At 36.1% G+C, this 16,288-nt stretch overlaps 1 protein-coding gene across 3 annotated transcripts in view; it reads left to right on the top strand.

The window, feature by feature from the left end:
- LOC150098232 (solute carrier family 12 member 2-like) overlaps positions 1-16,288 on the top strand; it is a 571,711-nt gene that overhangs the window by 500,009 nt on the left and 55,414 nt on the right. For all 3 annotated transcript variants that reach the window (XM_090406235.1, XM_090406234.1, XM_090406233.1), the window contains one exon: positions 13,256-13,342. In XM_090406235.1, the coding sequence (XP_090262361.1) occupies positions 13,256-13,342 (87 nt within the window). The remainder of the gene's footprint in view (positions 1-13,255; positions 13,343-16,288) is intronic.

Below are 16,288 nucleotides of genomic sequence, written 5' to 3'. Positions count from 1 at the left end.
GCTTGTGTCTTGTTCAAAAGTATAGTTGAAAATGTTATTTATTCCATTATGGGATCACGGACGTAAGTCAAGGATGACTGTATTTGCCTTTTATTAGTGCATTTGATAAAGTTTCACTGGCCTGACAGCTGTTTTGAACAGCTATGGAGAAATAATGTTTAAAACCACCTGAGTCAGAAAACCTGGGACACGTGACCTGTAAAAGGGCACTGTCGAGTATCTGCAAACTTGTCAGTGACCCAAAAGGGGTCACTGTCTGAAATCTGTCAAACTTCACCTTACATCTAAGCTGAACATCAAGCCCAGCACAGCCAGAGACGAGTCTGCCACAATGCCAAGCCTTCACTTGACATTATGACACGAACTTATTGTTCTTTTTGGCAACCAGGCAGATAGAGCAAATACTGTTGGTTCTCTTCAGAGAGAGAGAGAGAGAGAGAGAGACCAGGCAAAAACCTTTATAGAGCAAAAACTCATTCAGTACTAAAGAAATCCAATGTCAGATAAGTATTTTTTTGTGAGTGCACTCTCGTAGGGGTGCTTAAGGGTCAAAGCTGTATAACTGAGAGGAGACCTCCGCATAGCCTTTAAAGGAATGCGGAGAACCGACCAGGGCTTCTGACCTAATGTCCAATCCTCACCTTCTCGTGGTGCACCCTGTTGGGTATCTACTTGGATACTGAACGAATGAGGATGGGCTGGCAATTTGGGATTTAGCCGACCAAATTGTATTCTTATTGGTTAAACCAAAATAAAAAAATGATGGTACAACATGACAAAATTTCATGCCGGCTGGGGCGTCGCCCGGTTAAACAAGGCCGCCGTTGTTTTTGCCAGGGAACCAGGGCGAACAGCGAAAAGTCAGCTACTGGAACAAATCTGAAAACAAACCCCAACTCAATATCACCAGAGTTAAAGATCGGTACTATCAATGTAAGAAGCCTGAATGGCAAAGAAATGGAGCTAGCTGAGGAATTAGATAAGTACCAGATCAACATAATAGGGGTGACTGAAACAAAAAAGACCAAAACTGGTGAGATCTTTCTGAGCAATAAATACAAAATGTTATATTTAGGCAATGACAATCAAGGAAAAGAAGGAGTAGCCATAGTATTCAACACAAAATACGAGGCTAATCTTCTTGAATGGCAGTCAGTCTCAAGTAGAGTAATGTGGGCAAATATGAGAATGGGGAACTGGACAATGAGACTTATTTGTGCCTATGGCCCCACAGAAGGTTCCACTAAGGTAGAAGTGGAGGAATTTTTTGACGCTTTAGAAAAAGCAACTGACACAATGAAAAAGGAAAAGTTGGTCCTTGTTGGGGATCTAAATAGCAGAGTAGGAAATGATTGTGAGACATACAAAAATATTTTGGGAAAATTTGGAGAAAAGAGCAAAGCAAATAATAATGGCAAATATCTGTTGGATTTCTGCTCAGGACATGGACTGGTTATTACTAACACCATGTTCCAACATAAAAATGTGCACAAATTCCCATGGAGAGAAGAGGCTAGGAATAAGAAAAGTCTCATTGACTATGTTATTGTTGATAGTGATGTTTTCTCCCTGGTGCAGGACACCAGAGTGTACAGAGGTTTTGAAATTGGAAGTGATCACTATTTAGTCTTGAGTAGGATAAAATTGAATTTCATATTGAAAAGAATAACATGTAAGAAAGTTTTAAAGCGAATAAAAGTTGAGCAGCTCTCAGATGTGAACTGTAGACTAAAATACACAAAAATTATTGAAAAGAAAATGAAAGAGTTTGAGAACAGGAATCAAACCTTGGAGATTCAGTGGCAAACTCTGAAGAAAACCCTGATTGATTCAGCCAGAGAGGCATGTGGTGAGGTTGTGTGCAAGGATAGAAAAATCAGAACTCCCTGGTGGACACAGGAAGTTAAAGAGGCAGTGAAGGAAAAGAAGAAAGCATACCAAAAGTTCCTGGCAAATAAGTCAGCTTTTACTCTTACAGAATACAGAAACAAATGTAAGAAAGCTAAACAGTGTGTAAAACTAGCTAAACAAAAGTCATGGAAGGACTTTGGCAAGAATATAGAAAATAAATATCAAGAAGGTGGCAAAATATTCTGGAGGTTGTTGAAGAAGCTTAGGAATGGAGGAAAGAGTGCTGTAAAAGGAGTTAGAGATGATAAAGGTAACATGAAAACAGAAGAAAAAGATATCCTTGAAGTATGGAGTAATTACTTTGAAAAATTGCTAAATGAAACAAGCAGTGATGACAGCACAGTGGTTAAAAACACTGACCAGACATGCAGTCAGGAATACATATCCATACTCGAAGTAGAAAAAACCAGCAAAGGCTTGAAATGTGGAAAGGCAGCAGGAGTAGATGATATTCGACCAGAAATGCTGAAGTATGGTGGTATAAAAGTCTTACAGTGGCTGCACTGCATAGTTCAGAAAGCCTGGACAGAGGGATGAATTTCCAATGATTGGAGTAGAGCTCTCATAGTACCCATATATAAAACGGGAAATAAAACTGAATGTGAGAATTACAGATGTATTTCCCTACTGAGTGTTCCTGGCAAGATCTATGCAAGTATACTTGAAAAACGGTTGAGAAGAATTGTGACAGAAAAGCTTGGTGAAGAACAAGCTGGATTCAGGCCAAATAGAGGCTGTCGGGATCAGATCTTCACTTTACAACAAATAGTCGAGAAAGCATGGGAATATAACAAAGATCTGTATTTAAGTTTTGTCGATTTGGAAAAGGCATATGACAAGGTGCCAAGAGAGAAGCTATTCAATACGCTGGAGTTATATGGTGTCGATGGGGCATTATTTCAAGCAATACTTAGTCTTTATTTGAGTTGTAAATCAGCAGTTAGAATTGAAGGAAGTACAGGAAGATGGTTTAATGTTAAATCTGGTGTGAGACAAGGATGTACATTATCCCCTCTATTATTCATTATCTATATGGATCACATTATGAAGGAAAGTGGTATTAAACCTGATATCAAAATTGGAGATGTTAATGTCAGCTCTTTGCTTTATGCAGATGATGTTATACTTCTAAATAAATCCGCTACAAGTCTGCAAGATTCTCTGACTAAATTGAATAGCTGTTGTAATAGGTATGGTATGAAGGTCAGCAATAAAAAGACAAAGACAATGAAAATAGGCAGAATCATTGAAAATGTCAACTGCGTTGTGAATGGAGAACCTGTGGAACAAGTAAAACATTTCAGCTATTTAGGCATGATTTTTACTGAAGATGGTAAATTAAATATAGAAATAGACAACAGAATCAGCAAAGCTGGTATGGTGGGAAGTCAATTGAATAAATTCATATGGAATAAGAGAGAAATTAGTCGGAACACTAAATTAGCTGTATACAAGACAATGTTCAAACCAGTTTTAACTTATGGATCTGAGAGCTGGGTCAGAAGTAAAACACTTGACCAAAGACTGCAGATATGAGAGTCCTGAGAAAGATTAGAGGCATGAACAGATGGCATCAATGGCAATATCATATTAAAAATGAAGATATTAGGAAAGAACTTGACATTGTCAGCATCCAGGAATGCATTAGCAGAGCTAATCTCAGATGGTATGGTCACTTAAATAGAATGGGAGAGGAAAGATTAGCAAAACAAGTGTTCTCTGCCAGGTTGGCAAGAAAACGACCCAGGGGAAGACCAAGATATAGGTGGATTGATACGGTACAAAGTGCCTTAGACGATAGAAATATAAGATCTGATAATGTTGGGGTCTTGACAAGTAACAGACTGATTTGGAGGAAAATTGTAGATAGGAAGTTAGTAATGATGTAATTTTTTCATGTAGTACTTTCATATCCTGTACACCCCTTGAGGGTACATGGCAGGAATTTGATGATGATGATGGTGCACTCTCGTCAGTGCTTAAAATTAATTAATGAAGAAAGAGCCATACAGCTTCATTTTTACAACATAAATTACATAAAATAGTGGATATTAAAGATCCAAGCTGAATGTTTGCAGAAATTATGATAGTTTCATAAAAGTGACTAGAGAGCGTACAAGAATGCAATCCTCAGCATTGGAGTTGCCTTAGCTTGCACTACTTAAAAGAACATGACCGCTGCCCAAACGTCCATATATTTGCTTTTTAATTATAAGCTTTCACTGGCCTGACAGCTGTTTTGAACTGGTTAGTTTTCTTCAGAGACCAGGCAAAACCTTTAAAAAGCAAAAACTCTCAATACTCTGTAAGGTTTCTGTCTGGTCTCTGAAGAGAACCAACAAGTTCGAAACAGCTGTCAGGCCAGTGAAACCTTATCAAATGCATTAATAAAAAGCAAATATACAGACACTTGGGCAGTGGTTGTGTTCTTTTAAGAAGTGCAAGCCAAAGCAACTCAGATGCCAAGGATTGTATTCTCGTGAGCTCTCTGGTCACTTTTATGAAAGTTTCATAGTTTCTACAAACGTTCAGCTTTGAAATAATGTTGGATCTTTAATATCCACTATTTCTATGCAATTTACATCACCTAAATGAAGTCATATGGCTCATTTTCATTAATGAATAAAAAGAATAAAAGAAATTAAATTACCAAACCTGAATATAAGTTGAAAAAGATCTTAGACTAGAGTTACTGAACAAAGAAATTAAATTGCACCAATTAATTATCTAATTGGAAAACTTTAATCATTGTGTAAAGTGATTATATCAATTTATCGAAATAAAAAGGAAATAAGTTATTGAATACCCTCAAATTTCATTTCATACATTCTCATTAGATTTCGAAACCACTTCAAATGAGAGTTCATAAGCATTTCTTCAACACTTGCTTACTATCTTAATTTCCGTTTTTTTTTTGTTTGTTTGTTTTTTTAATCTATTTAAGAAACAAACGAATTCTTTCTCTGATTCTAGTTTGTTAGGTAACTGTTAGGTTTGGTAATGTGCAAATTTAGTAAGTCTTTGCAATTCATCAAGGAATTACAAAGAACAAGGATTATAAATGATATGTTAGCGAAAATGTGTGAAAACAAAGGAGTGCTGTTTGTGATTATGTGGAATGAGTGATGGACAAATGGAACGATGTAAGAGTGATAGACTGCATTCGAATGGTTTTGGTGCAACTCATCTTTAATGACTACAGCCTAGATGAGAGAGTAATGAGTGCAGAGCAAGCAAGAAGTGAAGTGGAAGAAGAGAAGAGTAAGGAAGTGGTGTACACTCATGCAGCCGCTTCTCCAATGAGAAGTGGGTAGCATGAGTGTGGAGGAGGAGAGAAAAGTGTGCAAGACACAGGAAAAACCAGAGTAGTCAGGCTGGATGGAAAAACAGTAAGAACAGTCAATACCCAAAGAGGAAGTGAATGTGTGAATAGACAAAGGAATGAGGTAACCTGGTGTGGTGGGGGGGGGGAACAGTTGGGTTTGAAGAGGGTACTGGGATGGCTAATGAAAGGAATGGCTCAAAAAAAAAAGGCATGAAGAAGTCACATCAGTGAAACTTATACATCCAGAAAGGGACTGTTGTATTTGTATACTAGTGCTGGAAGTATCAGAAACAAGAGGAATGAAATTGTAGCATTGATTTTATTCACCCAAAAATTGTTGGAATAAGTGAGACATGGCTGGATGAGGATGACATCCTGACAGGAATAGAGATGGAAGGGTATGACGTGTTTTGTGAAGATGAAAAAAGTTAAAAAGAGATGGAGTACTTTTGATGATTAAAAAAAAAGGAGTTATACCCAATGTAAGGTAGAGATGTATGGGGAAAATAGTGGCAGTATGATGTAAGAGTGCTGACTAGAATAAATGCTTAGTCGGATGTTGCTATAGATCTGGTATTGTGGAGGGAGGATAGTGACCAAGAAATGTATAAGCAAATAGGAAAAAGGACGATCATTATGGATGATTAATTATGGCAAAATAGATTGGGATGACAAAATAGCATCTGGAAGTAAAGAAAATTAATTTCTCAAGTTTTTGAGGGACAATTTCCTCAGGACAGTATGTAACAGAAGGCAACTCCTCTTTTATTTGATCATCTCATCAGAGGATGTCATTATAAATGAGGGGTAAAATTTCCCTCTAGTTGGTAAGAGGGACTATCTATTAAATGATTACCAGAGAGATGGTAGGACTTCTGTGTAGAAAGCATATATGTGAAACTGAAAGTCTGGTGATTATGACAAGCTCAGGAAACAGCTTGCAGCTATAACTTGGAATGAAGAGTTGGGTGGAAACAGGATCAATGCTGCATGGGTGCTATTCAAGAACTATCTAGTAGAAGCAATGTCTAAATGTATTCTGAGTGTCAGAAGGTTAAATAAGGTAGGTGTGAAATGGATGAATGCAGCAATTAGGCATGTAATACAGGGCATTATGAAGGCAACATATAATGAGTAGTAGTAATGATCAGTTCCATGAGGAGTACAAAGAACAGGCAAGGAGGGTGACTAGGTTGGTAAGGGTCGCAAAAGTGCAGTTTGAGCAGTGGTTAGCTAATGAAGCCAGATATCTCAAATGTATCCTTCAGCAGAGATATAGTTGAGATATTAAAAGAACAGTTCATTAAGGTATTTCATCCTTGGGATTGTGACATAATGCAGTACATTATGGAAAATTATGGAGACAACTACTGTGCTAGAGCAAAACTTTAGTTTAATGTAAACTAAAATGAACACGCGACGTTTCGACCTTCATGTCAAGGTCATCATCTGGAGCATACACATGTATACAGAAAAACAAACTGCACTACAAGCTATATGGTTTGCTAAAGTTACTGACCTAAAGTTAAAAGTGGCATTATAATCTCAATGCCACTTTTTAATCACCTATAAAATTAAAAAACATATTCAACTCATCTAAGGATCCTCTCCTCCCATTGGCACATCCTGGAGTTTATTGCATCTACTGCACCTGTAACTTACCTTATTTGGTGAAACTGAAAGTCTGGTTCTGGACGTACAGTCCCTATACATCAAAAAGAACACAAAAGACACATTAAATATATAACAATTTTGGTGAAGCAGGCCTCTCAGATCATGCTCTCAACACCCTACACCAAATTGATTGAAAAAAGTATCTGCTCTTTACATCATTCAAAAACCTGGTATGAAAGAAAATTTAAAGAAGCCTGTGAAATTCTGATTAACCACGCTAATCTCAACAATAATGGTGGCATAAAATTTCCAAGAATTTGGATGCCACATATTCAGCCTATTTAGTGTTTAGTATACTTTAGGACTTTAAGCAATTTTCAGCTTTTATTGGAAACTATTCCATACCAATTGGTTAAAATTTATATGTATAATCACATAGTTTATATATATATATATATATATATATATATATATATATACAGGGTGTTCGGGATAAATTTGACAGTTTCGTAAGGAAAAAGAAAATCTTCTTTGTATCTATTAAATTTAATGAATTGACAAAAAAACATTACAGGCAGAGTTAATTACAATACTATCAACAAGATTTACTCAAAATAACCACCATTAGCATCGATCACAGCTTCAATTCTGCTTCGGAACCTCGAACAAGCTGATGCTACAGTCTCCCTGGGAAGGGCCGCAAAAACTGTTTTAATTTTATCCATTAACTGGGCTTTTGTATTACTGGAAGTGCGATTGGTGTCTTTTTCAACTGCGCCCCATACAAAATAATCCATGGGGTTAAGGTCTGGGGAGTTTGGAGGCCAAACATTTGGACTGGTGAAGTCGTAGAAATTTTCAGACAACCATTTTTGACTTTTCCCAGAGGTGTGGCAAGGGGCCGAATCCTGCTGCCATACATACGGCCTACCATTGGCTACCCTTGTTATCCAGGGCTTGACTACAGTTAGCAACTCCACGAACAAAGCCCGAATTCCAATGCCAGGGTTCTTCAACACCTGTTCCTGCAGATTTGTGAGGAATTCTGCTGTACGAACGCAATCAGATCGTCTGCTAGGGATCTTTCTTCTTGCTACATCCTTGTAGTCACCATTGCAAGTCTCTAGTTCATGCCTGATTGTTTTTACTGTATTCAGGGAGCATTGGGCAGCAGTCGTAATATCCTTATTTTGATGGCGGGCACGAATCATCATGATACAAGTTATTCTCTTCCATGATTCAGGTGGGTTCCAGCTATCCATCCTTTCTGACATCTTGTATATGAATGAAGAAGGGTCCAAACTTTTAAATGAAGAGAAGTGTGTGTTAATACATGTAACTTACGGAAAAATATAATTAATTATAAATATGTCAAATTTATCCCGAACACCCTGTATATATATATATATTTTTTTTTTTTTTTTAAAGAATTGAATGACTAGAACCAAAGATTTAAGTAAAAAGGTTTTAATATTAAAACACGACTAGTTTCAGCTTGTAACAGCCTTCATCAGGTGACATTATAAAAGAAAAAAAAAAAGAAAAAAAAAGAAAAGCCATGGACATCCCTTATGGTTTTCCTCGAACATCTCAATAGCCAACATCAAAGTATTAAGTTTACTGCCGAGCTTGAAACAGATAATTCCCTGCCTTTTCTTGATGTCAAAAGAGTCTTGATTTCAAAACTTCTTTCAAAGTTAATGGATATTCCAAGAAAATCATTGAAAGATTCCTTCTTAATCCTCCTAGACATCACTCAGAAGAAACAAATAGATTCAAAGGCAATATATCTATTCCTTACATAAGTACAGTTTCATATAAATTAGCAAAAGTTCTAAGAAAATACAATATCAGAACTTTGTTCACTCAACTTCTAAAAATCTGTTTCTTAATAAGCCACTCAAAACCTTGTCATCATCATCTTAAATACCCTGGTGTATATAAAATATTGTGTGATTGTGATATTCCTTATTTTGGGCAGACAAACAAATCTGCCAAATTGCATATGGAAGAACACGAGGGACATTACTTACAAGAGACAGCGAGCCAGTACATTATCAAGTCATATCCTTTTCTCGGTTAATCCTAATGATGAAAGCCAAAGTCACACAGTCTGCTGGGAAAAATCTACTGACATCTTCCATTGCAATGATGAACTAGAGAGAAAAATTGTGGAATCCAGGGAAATCATCTTCAATCCTATTCATCTAAATAACAACTTGAGCTACAACCTCCCAGATAGTCATTCAGCTGTAATCATGTACTGGCGTTCACAAGATGCTACTAGCACGCACTTTCCCAACAATACAACAAGCAAAAGAACAGCTTTAAATACAACCACAACATTTTAATGTCAATTATGTATAGACTCTATGTTGTTCATAGTTTATTTAAGCTTCAGTGTTTTAGTGTTTTTTCTTTTTTCTTTCTTTTATAATGTCACCGATGAAGGCTGTTACAAGCCGAAACTAGTCGTGTTTTAATATTAAAACCTTTTTACTTAAATCTCGGTTCTAGTCATTCAATTCTTAAAAAAAAAAAAAAAAAAAATGTATATTAACCGAGATAATGATCATTCTTTCATATATATATATAAACATGTTGCTCTCCAGCCAAATTTAATTTTCTAACCTAATAGATAATAATAATAGGACTCTACCTTTGATGTAGTAAAGTTTTTTTTTTTTTTCACCAGAGGTCAGGCCAGTAATTGTTGTAATGGTTGGTCAGTAACTTTAATAAACCATATGAAGGTCGAAATGTCGAGTGTTCATTTTGGTTTATATTAAACTAAAGTTTTGCTCTAACACAGTAGTTGTCTCCATAATTTTCCATAATGCATTCTGATCATCGTGTAAGCATGAAAGAATGAAAGGATTGACATAATACAGTGGAATGAGAAGAGACTCACTGTGAGTGAACAATAAAACGATATGGTAAATTGAGTACACTTAATGTTACTAAGGCTGTGGTACTTTATAATACAGCTAGATTACCTTTATGCGAGTATTATTCGATTTAGTGCAAACTGTAAAATGATACCAGGTTGCGTTTAATACAAAACAAAATTCAGTTAATGCGAGGCTAGCACATGCACAGGTTACTGAGTTACCATTAAGATTGTGGACGCTGTTAATACTACACATTAGTTTTTATGATTTGTTTTAATCGTTTTTAGGAAGTATCCTTAGCAAAATGAACATAAGGACAATTCCTTCAGATAAAATCACTAAGAATGCAAAAAAGAATTGTTATTGCATTAGAGCAAAAATTTGATGGGACTGAATGACATGAATGTAGTAATAGCAGTTCTAGAACAGGCCCAGATGTCCCAGAATGCCTGAATCTATAGGTATGGAATATTTTAAAACATGCAGGGGAAATAAAAAAAAAAGGTAAAGCTGCATTAGTTTTTTTGTGGTTTGCAGATATCAGTCTACAAAGAATAGAAGTGTTACAATGATAGAAATAGTCTTAACTGTGTGGATTTGAGGGGTTGCAATCAAAAATGCATTCCACTTGGCAGAGCAGCCATTCAAACAAAAGTTTTAAATTTGTTTCAGAGTGAAAGAAAAAATAATGAAGTAGCAGAAACATTTAATGCAAGTGTTGGTTTGATCGATTTAAAGAGTTCAGCTTCATAATGTTAAAATTATAAGTGAACACTGCAAATGAGGATGCCACATCTAAATATCCTGAAATTTATGAAAAATAATCAAAGAGTGGAAACACAGATCAACAGGTATTTAAATGTGAATGAAACTGGTTTATTCTGGAAAAGGGTGCCTTCCAGAACTTATATTTCTAAGAAAGAAAAAAAAAAAAAAAGTTCATTCAATGCTGATAAAATATTTCAAAAGACAATAAGATTTTTAATCAGTGTAAGCTTACTTTCAGAAATGATATTCAGAATTTTTGTTTTCATTTTGCTCTAACTACTGTAGTGACTTTTAATTTAAATTATAAGTATGTTTTTTATTCTTTGTAATATTTCATTAATAAACATATAAAACGTTTCATGTAACATTTTTCATTGCCAATCTGGAATCAATTACCATATTTTTCATGTAATTTTAAGTTTGAATAATGCAACCACTTCATAGGATTCAATATCTGCACTAATTGAGACCTACCTGTATATATCACTATTTGTTTTTAATACAATGTGCCAGGGAATTGACATTGCCTTGACATACTTGTTTAATATGAGTCTTTAATTAGGTCTAGTTTTAAAGGAGTGAAAGGAAGGCAACATTGTACTACTTCATAAGGAATGTGGCAGACCTTAAGCTTCAAATTAAAAGCCGATCTATGTGTTAGGTGCTGTGGTTAAAGTTATAGAGGTTAATGAGAACTGGGATCCAGAATTGGATTGACAACAGTGGTATTCTTTTTGATGGACAGCATGGATCTGCTAAATGCAGGTGTTTTAGTGATCTGCTTACTTATTACAGGTGCATTGAACGAGGGAGATATGTAGCAATCTATCAAAGTTATCTAAGTTGATAGTCAAACTAGAGCAGATGGAGTTGGGTATTAGAGTAGTGCATTGGATTGGATATTGGCTATATGTAAGGTATCAGCAAGTTGTGTGGGTGGGTGGGAGAGCAACATCCCAAAAGAGGAAAGTCACTAGCTAGCTGTGTGCCTCATGGGCGTGTGTTTTAGGGCCATTACTGTTTAACCTGATAATGAGGATATTCAGTTTGCAGATTATGCAAAGTTGGGAAGAACAATGAGAAGTAGTGCAGATATTGTGCCTGTACTTAAAGAGACTCTGAATGGGTTCAATATTGCAATGTATGATGTTTTAAAATTTGGAAAAACAAAGATGGTATGTAAAGTATACACTTGTCAAGATATATTAGAGGAAAGATCTGAATGTGATGGTGGAGAGGTTTCTAAAATTTAGGGGACACTGCTAAAATTTTGAGGACAGCATAACAAATTCTGGCATTGATGCAGAGGATAGACTTCTAAGGAGATTCTGGTTTCATTGTAAAAGGCCTTGATTAGGTTACATATGGACACCTGGTTTTCATAAGTTTGAAGAGGTATTAGATAGGTTCCAGAGATAATTGGAGGAGGTTTCTGGTCTCTGGAATGCCTTTCTTCATACTAGGAGAAAGAAGATGCAATTTACAGAAATCTAGTGTATAGGAGGATGATATGATAGACATGTTAGCAATGGTTCTTTCCGGATTAACATTGAAGAGGTTTCATAGAATGGTGGGAGATGGGGAAAGAACAAAGTCATTCCTTGATGCTGTGAGCAAAGGAATGAGAAGCAGGTTTTTTGCATGGAGAATGAGAATGATGAATAATTGCAATTGCAGTGCTTGAGAGTGTGGTATCTTCAAAGAATGTGAATGGAGCCTCCCATGATGAGTCTTTGACTCCACAGAAGTTTTAACACTATCCTAGAACAGAAATAATGTTGGAGTTCTGTATAATATGCCATATAACTCTGAAAACATTACTCATATTCACCTGGTAGAAAATATGACAAAGATAACTGGTATTTTCTTCTGTTTAGTGGTTTTTGGCCACTTCATGCCAAAGTATTAATTTACACTCAGGTAATAAAATATCATCCAGTAATACATATTAACTTAGAGATTGGTCTTAATACCTGCCTGTTCATTCACTCTGATGATAGCTTAATGCTTATTGGGAAGTGAGAATATATGCAAGATTACAAATGAATTCACTACAGAAGGTTTGAGCAAACCTCAATACAATATATCAAGTAGGCTTCACAGCTGGTCTGTGAAGATGCCCAGCTCATGAGGTTTGAACATCAGTTCTGCAAACGTTTTATTTTCAAGTATCCCAATGTCCTTTACTAGTCCTCACTATATAGACTGAAAGAGGTTTCACATTTGCCAATTTTTCTTAAGTATTTTGAGTGAAATATAATGAAATGTTTAACTTCTAATGCAAATATTAGTGTATCTTTCATAGAATATAGATATTTTATCTTCCTTAAATAATACTCTGATAATTACTTAGTTCATCTTTCAAAGTACTGTAACAGTGTAAATATAATGATATTGACATAAGTTAAATGAGCATTAACATGGAGCTAAAAAATTTTTTAAATGAATGGCTAAAAAAAATATTTTTTTTAAAAAACAGTAATTGTGAATAAGTTTTTTTTTTGTCATGCTCAAGCATTTATATTGAATGATTCAGTCATGAGAACAGCATAGTTTCTTTTTCCACATTATATAATCCTTGATAATAACCTGGATATGCTAGTTATTACTTGTATATGGGGGGGGGGGTAAAATATATCTTGCTGTATAGCTATGTTTATATATCTTGAAATTTGCATTCCAAAATTAATTCAAATATTATCTGAATATATTATGCCAAAGCTTATGCATTTTCTAATCATTACAGCATGGCAGCACTACTTAGTAAATTCAGGATAGACTATTCTGATGTAATGGTTATTCCTGATATTGTAAAGCCACCACAAGAATCCAGGTAATATCTCCCAATTTATTTTATTACAGTTATCTTATTATATGACACCACATAACATACCGTAGCACTTTGTAAACCAGTATCTTGGAATACATCTGTGATTTGTTATAATTTATTATGCTGCTGGCTCCTCCAAGGAGTTAAAAGGACTGATCAAGAGAGAGAGAGCACTTTTATTTATCCATAGCCTTGTCAAAGTAGAGCATCTTTCAGAGGTGACCTGTACACCCAAATATACAAATACTAATGGAGAAAAAATTTGTCTGAAAACATTCAAACATCGGAGACTAAGTGGCATAATCTGAAGAAAATAGTTATTCATCTAGAAAGGCATGTGAAGTCTGCATGAATAGAAAAATTGAAAGGAACTTGAGGTTGGACTCAAAAAGGTAAGCAAATACTTCCCCATATACATATGCTTGGAAAGAAATCAACATATACCCCCCCCCACCCCAAGGGCAAAGTGCATTGTGCCATATAACAGGTTGCATGGTTGTGCCAGTATAAATTGGAGAAATATGATGCTGTGAGAAGTGAACTGACAGAATTTGAAAGAGGCATTGTGATAGGATACCATGTTGTAGGCCTATCTATTCAGTAAATTGTTGACAAATTGGGCCATTGCATGCCAACTATCAGTGCTACCATACTAAGATGGAACTGCAAGTGATAACTGCATTGGACAACCCACCACACTCAAATGTGTGACCGTAGGGTGCTATGAAGGATGATATGTAAAAATTGCCATTTGTTGGCCAACCCATTGAATGCGGGGTTCAGGGTATCGACTGGAACATGAATCTGCACAAAAACATTCAGAACTGAGACAATAAGACTCATGGTAGGACTACAATATGCAAGCCACATATTATCCAAACCAGCATGCAGTATTGTTTTCAGTGGTGCAAAGAGCATGTACAGTGGGACATGGAATCTTCGAAATCTGTGCTGTGGAGCAATTAATCATGCTACACCCTCTACCAAACAGATGGACAAGTTTGGTGTGGCGGATGCCTGGTGAATGTCTCTTATCAGAGTGTGTAACCCCAACTATAAAATCCAGAGGTGGCAGTGTGATAGTATGGTCCTACTTTTCCTGGTTTGGCCTTGGACCTCTGTTTGTGGTGCCACAAACAGTGAACTCTTGAGAGGTATCTCAACATTCTAGATAATACAATGCTTCCTACTTTGTGGCATTTCTATGGAACTGACCATTGTCTCTTTCAGCAAGACGATGCACCATATCATAAGGCTGCTGCTGTAACTGCATGGTTTGTGGACATGGAATTCACCACACTTGACTGGCTCTCCACGGAGCCTATTGTACATCTGTTGGATGAACTAGAGCATCAGGTGAGGTGAGTGCCATGGCTGTTTGTTCTCCACACTCACTATGGTGTCTGTTGATTTCTTTCCAAGCAGTGTATATGCTTATGTATCCTTCATACAGGAAGATGTTTACATAAGCAATTATGCCACCAGCATAGCCCAATAGTATGGCATCCACAAAAGACTTATACATTGAGCTAGGACTATTTGTTCAGATGAGTCCTGAAACTGAGCTCAGATTCCTTCATAATACTTTTTAGCCAGTGGCTAAAAACACTCCATCCCTCCTGCAACCAACACACAAGAGCAATCAAAACCATTCCCATCTCTTATATTCATTGGACATATGAAAAAAATGGCTAAGTTCTCTGCAAATATGATTTCCATGCCACTTTAAAATCGCTCATTCAGCTAACTTCCTTCATCTGTTTTCAAAATCATCTTCTTGCACATCCTGGAGTGCATGATTTTCTTGTGCCTGCACAGTTAGCCTACTTTGGGCTGACTGATATTTCAGTAACCATCTGCCTTGGAGAACATGTCATCTGTATGACACGTTGGGCTGGCAGAGCACACTCTGAATACTCGATATAAGAGTAAATGAAGAAGACATCTATAGTGACTTTTACACAGTATTGATGTCTTCTTCATTTAATCTTATATTAAATGGATTAGCTTTGGCTTTGGAGTTTGAATTGGCTTTGGCTTTAGAATTGGCTTTGGCTATGAAGCACTTCCCTAACCTTGACAAGTATGGCTGCATTAATTGGCCAAAGATCTGGAAGACAGTCATTCTGAGACCAGATAGCCTGGCTTCTCCAAATGAACTTTATGGTTCTCTGGCCTGAGTGGGTGCTGTGTTAGTTTCTTTTTAGTTATAATGTATATTGTTTCTACAATGATTTAGTTGAGGGCTGTGTGTTTGTCATGGTTGTAATTTTGTACTCCGAAGATGCTCAGTAGAAAACAACAAAATATTAAGTACAATAAATAAAGTTCATTTTTCTCCTCTTGATGTTTATACTGGGAAACATTTTAATGAATAATCAATAATACCACCTAAACCATCCTAATATCCTTATTTTTAATATGGTTCTGCTATTGATGCCGTCTATTCACTCCTCTGGTTTTTCCTTATATTTCTAGTCTTTGATCAAGTATTTTGTTTCTAACATAACTCTCAGATCCATAAGTTAAAATTGGTTTGAACACTGTCTTGCATATAGCCAGTTTAATGTTTTAACTCTCTTTCCCTTTGACCCCATGCCATACTAGCTCTGCTAATTCTGTTCATTTCCATATTTAGTTTGCCATATTCATTAAAGATTGTGCCTAAATAGCTGAAATGTTTTACTTGTTCTGTAGATTCTTCATGCAGGATGTATTCAATGCTCCTGCCTATTTTTATAGTCTGTATTATTGATTTTCATACTGAATTTATTACAGCAGCTATTCAAATTAATCAGGGAATCCTGCAGACCTTGTACTGGAATTGTTTAAGAGTAACATCATCAGCATAAAGTAGAGCTGATTGGAATACCTCCAATTTTGATATCAGGCCTAATGCCACTTTCCTCTTAATGAAATCCACACACACACACACACACACACACACAC

This window comes from Typopeltis vanoorti, chromosome 16 (genome assembly GCF_054136105.1).
Source record: "Typopeltis vanoorti isolate ZY-2024b chromosome 16, IOZ_Tvanoo_1.0, whole genome shotgun sequence".
NCBI classification, from domain to species: Eukaryota; Metazoa; Arthropoda; class Arachnida; order Uropygi; family Thelyphonidae; genus Typopeltis; species Typopeltis vanoorti.
Note: the sequence above shows the minus strand (reverse complement) of the source record. Positions and strands in the feature narration are given on the sequence as shown.